The 13,886-nt window shown below is 34.1% G+C and overlaps 1 protein-coding gene across 2 annotated transcripts in view; it reads left to right on the top strand.

The window, feature by feature from the left end:
* The window catches only part of MIPOL1 (mirror-image polydactyly 1), a 178,979-nt gene that overhangs the window by 48,812 nt on the left and 116,281 nt on the right, over positions 1 to 13,886 (top strand). Inside the window, exons 4-6 of one of the 2 annotated variants that reach the window (XM_060687415.2) lie at positions 1,688 to 1,802; positions 11,764 to 11,893; positions 13,841 to 13,874. In XM_060687415.2, coding sequence (XP_060543398.2) covers positions 1,688 to 1,802; positions 11,764 to 11,893; positions 13,841 to 13,874 — 279 coding nt within the window. The remainder of the gene's footprint in view (positions 1 to 1,687; positions 1,803 to 11,763; positions 11,894 to 13,840; positions 13,875 to 13,886) is intronic. The other variant, XM_060687416.2, reaches the window with a different exon arrangement.

Here is a 13,886-nt window from a genome sequence, read left to right as displayed (position 1 = left end):
TGTTGATGTTGAAGAATGATTATTTATGATATAATTCATGATTTGTTGATTTTAGGATATTACTTTTGTTTCCTTGATGTGTTAATTTTCTGTAAAGGAATCCGCTCTAGTGCAGGGTGACCTTGATCTTTTTTCCAAGTGTTTCCGACTTAAAGAAATTTGAGAAGATAGAAATTGTTCAGGATGTGCTGTGATATAATTAAACATTTAAAATGATTTTAGTTGTAGATCAAGACAGATAAGGAATTACACACATATTAATCTGTTTAATCTATATTGATGGGTAGGAAATCCATTGTACATTACTGAATTTTACATTTCAACTGCATTGCAGTCGGTCTGTACAAACTCTTGGAAGTGAATTCATTACTTAAACCATCCTACAAATCAGTGGTTCTTAACCTGTGTTCCATGTACCTCTGGAGGAGCCATGATGGCATCACAGGGAGTCTGCGAAGGCTTGAAGAAATGTTATGATTTAAATCTTGAATTAAGGGTTAGGAATCTGTGGCCATAGTCTGTGGCCACAAAAGGTATTTAAAGGAGGTCCACAGTGAAGAAAAGAATAAGAACCACTGCTGTAAATGAAGATTGATATACTAATATGAATCTATTTTCTTCATAACATTAAGATTTGCAATGTATTACTTTTCAAATACATTAGCAGAACTTATCAAAATTTCTTTATTAAACTCTAATTATAAAATGCAATTGAATCTCCTCAAATAGGAGAAATCCTGAATGTATCCTGAGAATCGGAGCAAAAATATTGGAGAAATTGGGTGAAAAATTATGGTTGTGGCTTCAATACTGAAAAATCAGATTGAATTATGTTATTACACAAATTCATTATTTATTATGAAATCATTTAATCAGTTTTTCTTATAGTTCTTTCGTATTTTAGACCAGACTTCTCTATCTAATGGTCTTCAATGACCATGGAACTATAAACCTCAGGATTCAAAACCAACACAGTCCTTAGGGATACTGAACATGAATGATGGGAGTTGCATCCCAACCCCTCTGGTGGAGTAGAAAACCATTGAAATCCATGCTAAATTAAGTTTGTTAATTTTAAGTGATTCAGCAATATTATTGTGCAAAAAGGACATGAGACATAGACCTTTGGCTGTGCTTCTCAAAAGTCTGAATTTCTGAAGCAACTTATGATATGACACCAACATTGTAGGTGGAAAGGATGGGTGAAAAAACCCAGTTACCTACGTGGTTCTTGTCAGCTTCCCTTCAGTCCCAGAAATGTTTTTTTCTGAACTTACTACTCCACAATAGAGAATTCATTCAGTTATAAAATGAGCATTACCCCAATTTCATAAATCCTACTCAGTTGTTTATGGCTGCAGTCTTAGACACCATCCAATTCAACTTGGAAGAACTAGTTTTTCAGCAGACATGCCTAGGAAGCATGGCATCATCATATGTGTCTGGGTCCCAGTATATAGTACTACCACAAAATACTCTGTCAAAATGAGCGATGCTGAGCAAAAAAATTGTAATTATTGATTTTCTTGGAAAACAGAAATTTCTTTTTTTTTCTTGTTTCCCATAAGAAAGAAGTTTTAACTTGTTTTCTCATATGTATATGTATATATTGTAAATTAAGATGTACCCAGGTACTTTTACATTTTACATTTGTATTTACATTTTACAATATATTTCTTCAATCCAGCTTCAGGATCAGCTGTCTGAAAAAGACAAGGAATTGAAGAGACTAAAGCTGGACTTAGAGCTACAAGAGAGTGTAGCAGAAGCCAAGATTGCAGAAAAGGCTGCAGGTACTGTAGGTGAGCATTGAACAGATGGCAATATGGCTCTTGCATTTCACTTGGTTGCTATATGACATGGGCCCCATTTGATATATTTACTAAAGGAGGGCTGGCTTAGCTTTTTTTTTTTTTTAAATACGAGGCTGTTTAAAGTTGCTTAGAAAATAGGTGGCTTTAACATCCTGGTACCGGTATTAGTGGGAGCTTTACCTGTATTCATACTGATTTTGGCATTAAATGCATTGTTAACACCATGTCAATCCAATCACAAAAACATTATTTGTTTTGTTGGAAGGTCCTGTACAAACAAGGGAAATAATGATTACCACGGTCACTACCTTTCCAGCCAGCAGTTCAAATACTCATTTATTGTTTTAGCTCATTCAGAGTGATGTTGCCCCCACACATCTTTGTTGGAGATACTCTTATAATCCCCCAATGGGAGACCTGACCCTCATTTTGGTAGATGGAGAAATATGATTTTTGATTAATGAAAACCCAGCTGTTTAAGGATGGTGGGAAAGTGGAGGTAGATAGAAAAAAGATTATTCAGTTGAAAAAATCAACTGGATTTTCACAGTGTGTTTCAATGACACCAACGAAGATAGGTTAGTCACTGTACACCTTGGGGAAAAAATATTTAGCATATATATATATATATATATATATATATATATATATATATATATATTTGTTTTGTTTGTTTTTAAAAGCTTTCATCCTAAAACACCTGAATAATAGTTATGTCTGGATTATCAATCAATTAAACAGTGCATGAACTGTTTGAATTAAACGCCACAAATAACTTTGGATTTGTAGGGTACTTTGACAGAATTTTGCCTGTGTCTATAATGGTGAAATGTTTTATTTTGTATTCTTCTTTGTCAGTGAATCCATGGAAGCAAACTGTGGATCCACATGTTTTGATTCAACAGGCTGAGTTCATGCACAGAATTGAAATTCTGTACAGATTATCCTGGTTATTAGGACTTATTAGTGCAAGGTTTCAAAGAGGCAGTACTCATAAAAGTACTTTGGAGATCATGAAAATAGATCTGTAATGTCAATTTGCAGACTTTAAAGCAACTGTATAGTGTCTGGGAAAGATGTGGCTGCTTTAAGGTATCCCGCATTCATAGCAACATATAAACATTAATCAAAGGTGCTAGTTCAGAAAAAGAAAAACATGTTTTGGAAATCAAATCTAGACCACTGCTCAACCCAATGGGAATTGCTTTTCAATATGTGTTTTGTTTCTTTGCTGAAAGTTTATATTCATTTTCTGTCACAAAAAAAGTCTCAAAAGTGATTTTAATATAAGTGTCTGAGTCCAAAGAATTTTATCTAATTTTTCCTTTTAAAAAAATCTATCAAATGTTATTGAGGTTTTCTCTTATTTTCTGTTAATTATTGTTCTTTACACATGGTGAAAATATTAGATGTTTGTAATTCTCTGTGTTGTATTTGCATTGCACTGTTATTTTCAGAGATCACGTTTCAGCTAGATGATACATGCACAGAAATTAGGTTACCCTGCATTTAAGACTCTGACAACATCAGCAGATAAGGTTATAATAAAATGCACGTAGACTTTGGGAAAAATGTCAAAGAATAATAAAGTTTCTATGCTGGAAAGACATTGGTAATATAAAATTGACAGGAGAAAGAAAGCAAACTATTGTAGAAGCTGTTTGAAATATGAAGAAATGAAATTAGATTTTTACCTAACGTCACTGATGAAGCAGGTTGCATCTGAAATGGCTTGCCTGCAGTAGAAAGTTAACATTTCCAGCTTGTACTCAGTTCTGCAGAGCATATGCTTATATCTTTTGTTAGAGTGATGCTGATGTTTGAGAAGAGGTTAGGAAGAGGAAAGAGTGTGAGGGAGCAGATGGAGAAATAAAAACAGCAAAGCAATAGGAAAACATTCCCCTAATATGGATGCCCATCTGTAGTTATCATACAGAGTAAATAGGCATAGATCCGAAGCTCAGAGGAAATACAGTGAACAGGATGAGATACTTGGACACAGGACTGGTGTTCACACATTATCCAAGCAGCCAGTAATCCAGCAGCTTTAAGAAGGAAGGAATTTATTTGTGCATTATTTCTGCAAGGAAACAATGACAAGAATGACTTAAAGGCAGCATAAGTGAAGAACAGTGTCTTATTTAAAAAAACTGTCTCAAAATTATTATATTGGTATACTTATCATGCTTTTATGTGAAGTTAGACTTTTGGGTTGGGCATCTTTGTCTGCTTTCTACCTTTTTAGAATTGCTCTGACTTGATTGACTCTAGCCAATTCTCTTAACAGTCTCTGTTTTCTGGCCACTAGAGGGTGCTGTTCCTTCTTAGTGTTGGATTTTCAGAGGTAACCACTTCATACTCTTTCCCAGCTTAACTCTGATTGAAGAAAACGCAATATATCTAAGGTGGGAAGTGAACTTACTATTACTTGGGATGGAAGAAGAGGATTCAGACATGGGAAAAACAAGTAGAAAAAAAATCTGAAAGGCTAATGAAGAAAAAAAATCTTTTAGATATTTCTGCAGTAGTGGGGCAGGAACAGCATTGACACTGTATAGTTATTTATTAAAACAGGTAATTGAAAACAGATGAATGGGTGAAGCAGTCTTCATCATTACTAGTATAAGTATTTTGGAATTGGCTAAAAGAAATTCAAAGTGTCCATTGCTATACTTTGATTACTGTCTTTTTATTTTTTGTCAAGCACTAGCTTTTCTTCCCTTTCCTTACAGACTTTAAATGACTTGAGTTAAAGGATAAAGCTTCATTGCCTCTACACAAACCTCTTGTACACGATATCATATCTTTCCTTAATTTAAACTCAATTTGGGGAAGAACTATGGGTAAAAATGCAGGTTTGCTATTGCAGTGTGACGGTTTGCAGACATCACCAAAGATTTATCTATTAATTTGGTCGCACTATCAATGTCTTCCATTTTGTTATGGTCCCTTTGTATTTCTAAGGCAGTCTCAGGAATGGTCAGTAATAATAATGGTTGCAGCCAAACATCACCTGCAGACACACAGCTAGAAAGGTTACTCCAACTCAAAGAGAGCCTAGCATGCTCAGAATCATCCCAGAAACAAAAGTGAGCTAGATAATTCTTCTCTGAAGAACAGTATTTGGAGATAATGTTGCCTCCCTTCTTTTGCATCGTTTCTCATCTTGAGCTCTCTCGTCTGGCCTTTGTTTTTATGCTGGTACTGGCCCCATGAAACCTGACTGCTATTCTGTCCTAGTCTGCCTAGGAGCTGTTTTTTTCTCGATGCCATTGTTCACAGTCCTCCCTGTTTCTCTAGCCTCTTGTCTCTCAGCAGCTCCATCACTCTACTCCGGCTTGCTTTCCATTAGCTCCATCTCTATTGTTCCTCGCTCACCTGCTTCTGACATCTCTGCTCTTTGCTAACAGTGGGGGTAACATGCAGGCTTTCATTCTTTCAGCAATATGCACGCTGTAGACGTTTACACTGGCCAGCCAGTAAGACTTTCTGCGTGTATTTTTTTTAAAGGCTCAAACATTTGACACCAATTCCACCCAAGCTTTGGATCTAGAAAGAACAGAGTTATGAAGGCCTAATGACACAGAGATTATCCCATTTTCTTTTATGGACTTTGGGCAGCTCTTACTGGATGTAACATAGGGAAAATAGACACAAACAGTGTATATCTGAAAAGCCCCATGGGCACCGAATGATCAAGATTTGCCGAGAATTATTTTTTGCAGGCCTCCTCAATAAGATAACTGTACACGGCTTCAGTAAATCTTATAAACCACCTTAAAACTCTTTTTAACTTGTTCCACACTTGCAATAACAGGGCAGGGTGTTCCAGATAAACACTGCCAGTCAGTTAGTTAATATTTGTTGTTTCATTAAAGTCCTTGGCGCTTGGCCATGCTGTACTGAGGAAAGATATCGGCTGATTTAAGGATCTGACAATTGCTACTGTTTGAAAAAGAAATTACTATTTGGAGAATAATAACAACAATCTTTCAAAACTGTGCCCCACCACCACCACCACTGTATATGGGAATATTTTCTCATCTCGCTAAATCCCTTCCGTTGTTATCATCATCATTATAAGCATATGCAATACAATATCAATCTATAATCTTAAATGATAAGAAATAGAAGAGACTGTGAACCAAGTATAAATTTGCCTTATATTCTTGAAGAGCAGAGAATTTGCTACATAGACCTTAGAACTGAAACAAAGCTATCTCAAATTCAAAATATAGAAAAATAGATTCTAAGCTAAATTTGTGTTTATTAATAATACCACTTCTTTACGAGATGAAATTCTGAGAAACTTTTAAAACTGTACAAAAGCTGCAATATGGAAGTGGTTTATTATTTTAAAACTATAAAGTGGTTATATTTCATTTATTTAAATAAACGCATACCTATGCATTTGCCTAAGTATCTTACATTGTTATTTAGAAGACTGGGCCATTGTGGCCTCACTATCTGGGGCCTTAGATACTTCTTGTAAGGTAGTATTGGTCTAAATACAGAGAGAATTTTCAGATTTATTTTGGCAGAGTTGCAGATTCACATCTGCTCTTTGATATGCTTCCTTACTGTCCCATTCAAAATTTCTAACATCACTCTGCCGCTCTTCCTTTCAGTCCTTCAACTAAAGCATAAAACTATGAAACAGGACATATAGTTTGATTTTTAAAATATTTCTGAATCAAATTGAAACAATTTTATTGCAGTAAATAATTAGTTTGTGCTTGGTCCAGTCAGAAACAAGAAATAAATAGTGCTAAAGTTCTTTTAGCACAGATGTCTCCACTGAAGAGAAAATTATATTTTTAGCTCACTTTGGTATTTCTTTTTAGATGCCATTTATTTTTCCTTCTTGCATGTCATCCATTAAAGATTAGCTGTGGAAGGGTGAAGCATGGAGAGATTATGAATGACAGAACAACTGCCGCAGAATAATAATCAGTTTTTGATATTTAATGCTGTTTGACTTTTGCAGACACATTTCTTATTAACCTTTGCTACAAAGAGAAATCCAGGTTCCCGATACCTCATGGAGAAGATGAATTTAAGATCCTCTTCCAATTAAACTGAAATAAGGCCAATATTGGGCTTTAGCCAAAAGATCACAATAGTTCCCAACCCTGGTGTTTGTAAATCTAAATATCTATGACATTCTATTTTTGAAGTATGTAATATATAGTCTTTTCCCACATAATTTTATCCTAAATTCATTTTTCTACATGCAGAATACACCCAGCCCTATTTTTGTTGTAGGATTGTTGTATTATGCAAATACATTTCCTAAATCTTTCATTATATGTGTCTTGACAAATTCCAAGACCTTTAATAAACTATAGGTCCTGTTTCATTTCACTAAAATCAATTGGAGTTTAACTAATGGACTTTAGGGAGAAGAGAATTGTTCTCTAAAGTTGCAAAACTTACTGCACCAGTATATAGAACAGAAATGCACTTTTCAAAGACTAGAAAAGTCTTTCCTTCTGAAAATTTATTTTGAAAATAAGGTTATCCTGAAAATGTGAATGTCTTTGTGGAATAACAGACATTCACACAGATTGAATAGTGCATTTTGATTGTATGAAGTGGTTGCTAATATAGCCCTATAGTTTTTCCTCCCACTCCCACCTCCACAAACTGATCCTTGTCTCTCCATAGTCATTGAATGTGCTATTGGTTATTGCTATTGTTTTGTTTTTAACTGTAGGAATAATTGAGACTAGTATTTTAGTTATAAATCTTGTGTGTCAACCTTTCCTATCAGTAAAAAAGAAAAAAAAAATCCAGGTGTCCACTGAGAAACAGTCCTTTTAAGAGATGTTTGTTTATATACAATTCAGGTAGAATATATTGAGTTTAGTTGTGGATATTTTTATGGATGTGTACATAGATGACTTTTGTCTTTAACTCAACTGTTGATAAGTGGTAGCACATAGGCTTTCAAGTCATGTCTACTAAAATGTGTATTTTAAAAGACACAGTAAGTTTAGTATTGCAGGGCAACTGGTTTTAGTAAAGAACTCAGAAATGTAAATACAGTGGAGCGAAATGTATACATTCTTATTTGCATGCCTTCTCTTTCATTTTCCCTTTGAGAATCTAAGTAAACAGCAAAACACCAGAGTGCAAAGTCTTTTCACTTACTTTTACAGGTATTGCTAAACAGTTTGGGTATAATCAATGCATTTATAGCACCAGAAATGTAGGCTCAATTGAATGCCTCAAACCAAAAATATACAAGGCAATAAAGGTGTTGGTATTTCTGTCAGTGTTAATGCACATTGCTTTATCTGCTGAGTCACTTTGAAATGTAAATGATTTTCAGTCTGTAATATCTGGTTTTGTCCTCTTAAAGCTGTTCTAATTTTGTTTCATTCATTTTTTCTGTAACACTTCTATATTTTAGTGATTTAATTAATGTCAATACAGTGTTTTATCAAATAGTTATAGTGTCTGGAGACTACTGACGTTTGGTTATTTCATAAGATCCCAATTTGGAACCTAGATGATTTTCCAGGTTTGTCAGCATTTTGCTAATGATGACATATTCAAGTTGATAATTCTATATATAAGCAAATAAATACTGCCGTATAGTCTAAAAACACTTCCATAGAGGCACCATGCACTCTTTTGAGTTGGAGACATTTGCTTAAACCTGTAGAAAAATCAAAATTTGTTCTGAGCAGAACCCATTTACCCATCAAAATTTTTTTAAAAAATTATAGGAACCTGTGATTCATATAATTTAATTTCAGATAAGCTTCATATTGCATTCTTCCCTATTTATTTGAAACGGAAACAAAATTGGAAATGTTATTTGTTCAGTTTCAGTTCGTTTACATATTAACTCTCTATAGGTTGCCCTTGAAAATATTTTTCAGATTAGGAATGTTTTATCTTTACTAGGGATAGCCTGAAAATAAAAAGTAGCTCAGTAGTCCTTCATATTGACTCTTGTGGAGGAAAGATATCTGTGTGAAGCCATTAAAAGTCTTGTGATCAGTCCTTAACCAGCTCTGAGGAAAATCCTGGGTCACACAGAGTTCAACAGTCCCTAATCTTGAATACTAACTCCAAAATCACAAAACTCTTATGACAATCTGCATGCTATGGCAGTACGTTTATTTTTCACTTACCGAAAATACCTGTAAGAAACTACGGTATTGCAGCTAAAATCTCATGAAATATGCAAAATAAGGGATAATTATAGGAAGAATAGAAAATTTTTGAATATATAAAAACTCCTTGAAGGGAGATATGGTTATGCTGTCTTTTTATTCCAGAAAAATGCAAAATAGTGTTTCAGGATATTGACAAAGTATCTACAACAAAATATTTTTTTAAGAATTGCATGTTACAGGACAACTCAGAATGTAGAACAATATCTTAATTATTCTGGTTTACTTAGAAATCTTATCTGTTGTCTATAAGATTAAAGCTGTGTTTTTTTCCCTTCATATCATGTGAGTTTTGCAGTAGACTATCTAAAACTCCTAACTATTCCTTCTTTCCAGCATTTACTATTCAGTTTCTATATTTACACAGATGACCTCTAAGAAATCAGCAAACAGACATAGATGCCCTCTGTCTTTGCCTCATCCACCACCCCTTCAAGTTTCTGTTGTTTGGAGAATCATGAACCAATGTTTATACTAGAATGATTTCTAACACCCTCTCTTGCTACTACTGTATTTTAAAGGTAGCCTGAAAGTGTGGCCAAAAGGTTTGCCAACAGAACTGGGTTTAGCTGAGAAAATATGTACACTGCTTTGACTCAGTAAACTTATGCTGCAAATGATTCAGCTTCTTCATATTTGCTTTATCCCATATTAGAAAACAATTAGCTTACTAAACAAATTTGAGCATTTGGGGGAGGGGGTGGTGGAAAGATCTACTCTGAGTTTCTGTAATTTGATTTAGAATTACAGAATATTTGATAAGCTTGTTTAAAAATGGGCATGTCCAAATATTATCGTAAACATCCAATGATTTGTTTTACCTGCAATATAAGTATTTTACTTAGTTGGCTTACATAGTAGCTAATAATATTTGTTAATGTAATTTAACTGCTGTGAAACTTTACTGAACAAATATTGAAATTTATACAAGTCAAAGAATGAAGATCTCTAATGACTTTTGTAAAGACTTCCTTTTAATAGTTAAAGAGAAAAGTTTATACAACACAGCCTATGTGATTAACAGCAGATTTTACATTTAATAAAACAAAGAAATATATGTATTAGCTTTATTCGTTCTTGTATAATTTGCATTACTGTTATGGGTATTTAATGAGCAAATTCCAACTAAAATGCTATGTTGATTTTCTAAGTGAACTTTGAAATAGCTATGTACCTTAACTGTTTACAGTTATTATCTATCTTAAAAGTACAAGTGTGTTAGGCTTGATGGTTCTAGTACAATTATCTTTCAGGAAGCAAGCCATTTTGTAATCCAGATGTTTGGCTTGGTATGATACTCAAATGTTGACGGCCTGCTATTGCAACAAGATAAGCTAAATTTACTTTACTAATAAAAAATATGGGGTTTTTCCAGTCATCTTAAAATACGATACACAATTGATTTGTTGGGTCTACTTTTATGCCAACTTTCATTGAAAATAATAGACTTCTGCTTTGGCAATGTGACTGATACCTTATTCCTGCAACATGACATAGAATATGCACATTTATTTCAAGAAGCTTCATATTTCAACTAAAATGTCATTTTAAAAAATACTTAAACGAACTTGTCTTGGCTGAAATAGTTTGCCAAGATAAACCTAGGTGTTCCAGGAAATAGCAAAGGTGACTTTGATGCAATAGATCTGAAAATCTTTGCCCATTGTTCCGCTAAAGTCAAATGGATTACCCAGATTTTTTTTTAGCTTTTATCAGGTGATTATTCTTCTCCCACCCTCCGCACAGCAGTTTATTCACTGGTCCAATTTAAAATAGAGTAATATCCACTAACTTACATAACTAACATTTTCTTAAAAACAGTTTGAGATGGACAGTTTGGTGCAGCACTTAAGGTACTGCATGAGAAACCAGTAATTTTTAATTCTTGTGATTGTCACTCTTTCTGCCCAAAACATTTTGTGGAGTATGTTTTGAGGAAAACATGTATGCCACTCTGAGTTGTACAAGAGAAAATCAGGATATAAATCTCATAAAAGGCTAATTATTTTAAAGCCTTTTAAATACCTTTTGCAGAGGCACCTTCAGCTAACGTTACTTGTTCAAAACACAGCTTTTGTGTATAATAATATAGTTTTCTCCAAAACTGTAACAAATTTCTCAGCAGTGTTTTTATCTATAACCTGCTTGATTGGGTTTTTTTTTCTTTTTAATTGTATTTATTGTGCTTTCATTCCTCCTCATGCTCTAGAGCCATGATGGTGAACCTATGGCATGCGTGCCACAGGTGGCACATGGAGCCGTATCTCCTTGCGTTGCCCTAGCTCAGTTACCTTCAAGTAGATGAGCCTTTGCTCTGATCCAGCATGGTTCTTTTTACATGGCAGCTTTAGATCTAGCTTGGCATCTAGTAGAATACAGCATTTCCTTAAAACAGTGTTTTTCAATCTTGACAACTAGCAAGGCTGGGCTGGGGAATTCTGGGAATTGAAATTCACACATCTTGAAGCTGCCGAAGTTGATAAACAATGCCTTAAAGGAAAAGCAATTCATTGGATGCTTACATCTCTTAAGCATGCTTAAATAACATATCTGTATTAGGTTTAACAATTCATTTAATTTATAAAATTTTAATTGGGTCCTGACTAATATGGGTGTCTATCTGGAAACGATTATGTTGGAAGACATTATAATTAGTTCCCATGGATAAATAAATATCCATTAATTTAGAAAAACAGCTATAAAATAGATAAATTTCCTTTGTGCGTCATACTTATACAACACATCTATTTACTATATTGCAGCTCTGGTAGAAGAAATCCATTCCACACAACACGACCATGATGAAGCCATCATGGCTAGACTGAAGTTGGCCAGTGAGGAGAGAAATGATGTATGTAAACAAGTAAGGCTACTGGAACAACCTCTCGAAACGTATGTACACATCTTTATTCTGGCTGCTTAATGTCCACTGTCTTGTGGGAAAGCTCGGGTGTATCTATCACACTTTCTTCATATGGCCATTATGCATATATGTATGCTGTACATACCTAACTCCATGCATACAGGCACACGTTTATTTTCTAGCTCTTAGTTTGCTATACGTGGGAGAAAGTAGGAAGTACTTGGTGGATTTTTTTAAGCAATTATATAACATATTTCTAAGCTCCAGTTTGTGAACGTAATTTGTGAGGAATCTCTGTGGGCACATTCTCTTAAATTCTTGGTTCTCCTCCTTGGAATGATTAGAAAGAGCTACATTTCTACATGTCTTAAGCAGGACACTGGTTTTATTCGCTACAGTTTAGATTAATTCATGTGTGATCTCAATCTTGATCCTGACACAGGTGATGATTGACTGTGGTATGTAAGAGAGGGAAACCAGTATTGATTTATGCATGGATAATTAAAGGAAATGTAACATTTCATCCAGGGGTTCAAGAGTTTGACTACAAAGTTGTGAATTAGAAGTCTTACTTTGTAGGAAGACAATTAGATCTTTTGAGGCTACTTTTCCATCAGAAATAAAGTGAAACAAAATAAAGTATTTTGTTAATTTGAAATAGAATATATTTTGTTCTGTTAAATTCATTTCACCTGGAAACCGTTTTTAAAGATGTTGCAAAATGATCCATTAAGTTGTTAATATGCATTTTTCTTTTTTTTTTGTTTTAGTTTATGCTATTTTTCAAAATACAGACATTTTGCAGTTTTCTTTAATGTGTACTTTTTATTATTATCTTATTTTCACAATAGTTGCAAATATATTTCTGTAGTCTCATTTTTTTTGCATGTGGGCATGACAAAGTTTGAAAAAATCTGTAATTTTAAAGTGCACTGAGTTTTCATTTGAAGTGCAAAATTAGATAAGCTTGCATAAAAGCACGAATGGAATGACTACACAATCCCTTGCTGCAATATTAATAGGTAATTGAGGAATGCTATGCAGTATTTCTACCGCATGCAGATTCCAGCTTTGTCGATGCCTCCTAATCCCTGATTTGCATGATATCATAACTTGATTGCTCGCTTTACTGATTGGTATAATTCAATTTTATAGAAAGGTTAAAATGTATTTACAAGCTTTTCATTCAACCTTTTATAATGTTATATCTCTTTATTTATTACCATTGTTTTGGAAATGAGGTAGAACAAATGTTTTGAGCTAATAACATGCAGTTCTGCAGAAAGGTTTTGACCGAGCTAGTAACAACTGAAAAATGTGTCAGCTGAAAAAAATGAGGCCCAAGTCTTTGTTCTTATCACATTGTTTCAGTCTAATTGTTTGGGGTTTTAGAGAAGGTTTAATTTTCTAAATTACTCTTAAGAAGTAAAAATCAATAGACTTTGTTCCACAGACTTGTGATGGCAATTCCATGCAAATGTTCTTGCAGATTAATTTCATTAAAAATAGTGAGCCTCGGACATAGGTGTTAGGATTGGAGAGCTAGAGATTTTTATTTTGCTTTGGATTTTTTTTTTTTTTGTCATGAGGGATGTGATAAAATTAAAATATATAATTTCTGCTGGAGGTTTATTTATGTTTTTCAGTGGGTGCAGAATTAAATAAATAAAAGGTGCCTCGGTGCCCCTGCCGCTGGGGAACTTTCTTCATCTAAGCACATATGAACAATTGATCCTTGTAGTCATATATAGCAGTAAACATTAATAACTTAACATTCTGAAGTCAGTGCTGAAGATATGGAGCATTATTGAAAGATGGAATCGAGCAGGTGGCACTTTAATATGTTCAGTGTCATGGTTGACTCTAAAGACCAGTAGAATGAAATTACTTGAGGGTTCTAAAGATTTAAAAAGCGAATTCATTTTGCTGCACTAAGGAAATGCTACTGATCAGGCTTTCTGTGTCCTTTTTTCTAGGCTAGAAAATATTAACCCTGAAGAAAATGACATGGTAAGCCATTCT

The sequence above is a fragment of the Pantherophis guttatus genome, chromosome 1, assembly GCF_059756535.1.
Source record: "Pantherophis guttatus breed Tessera chromosome 1, ASM5975653v1, whole genome shotgun sequence".
Lineage (NCBI taxonomy): Eukaryota > Metazoa > Chordata > Lepidosauria > Squamata > Colubridae > Pantherophis > Pantherophis guttatus.
The sequence above is the reverse complement of the archived record's forward strand: the minus strand, read 5'-3'. Positions and strand labels throughout refer to the sequence as shown.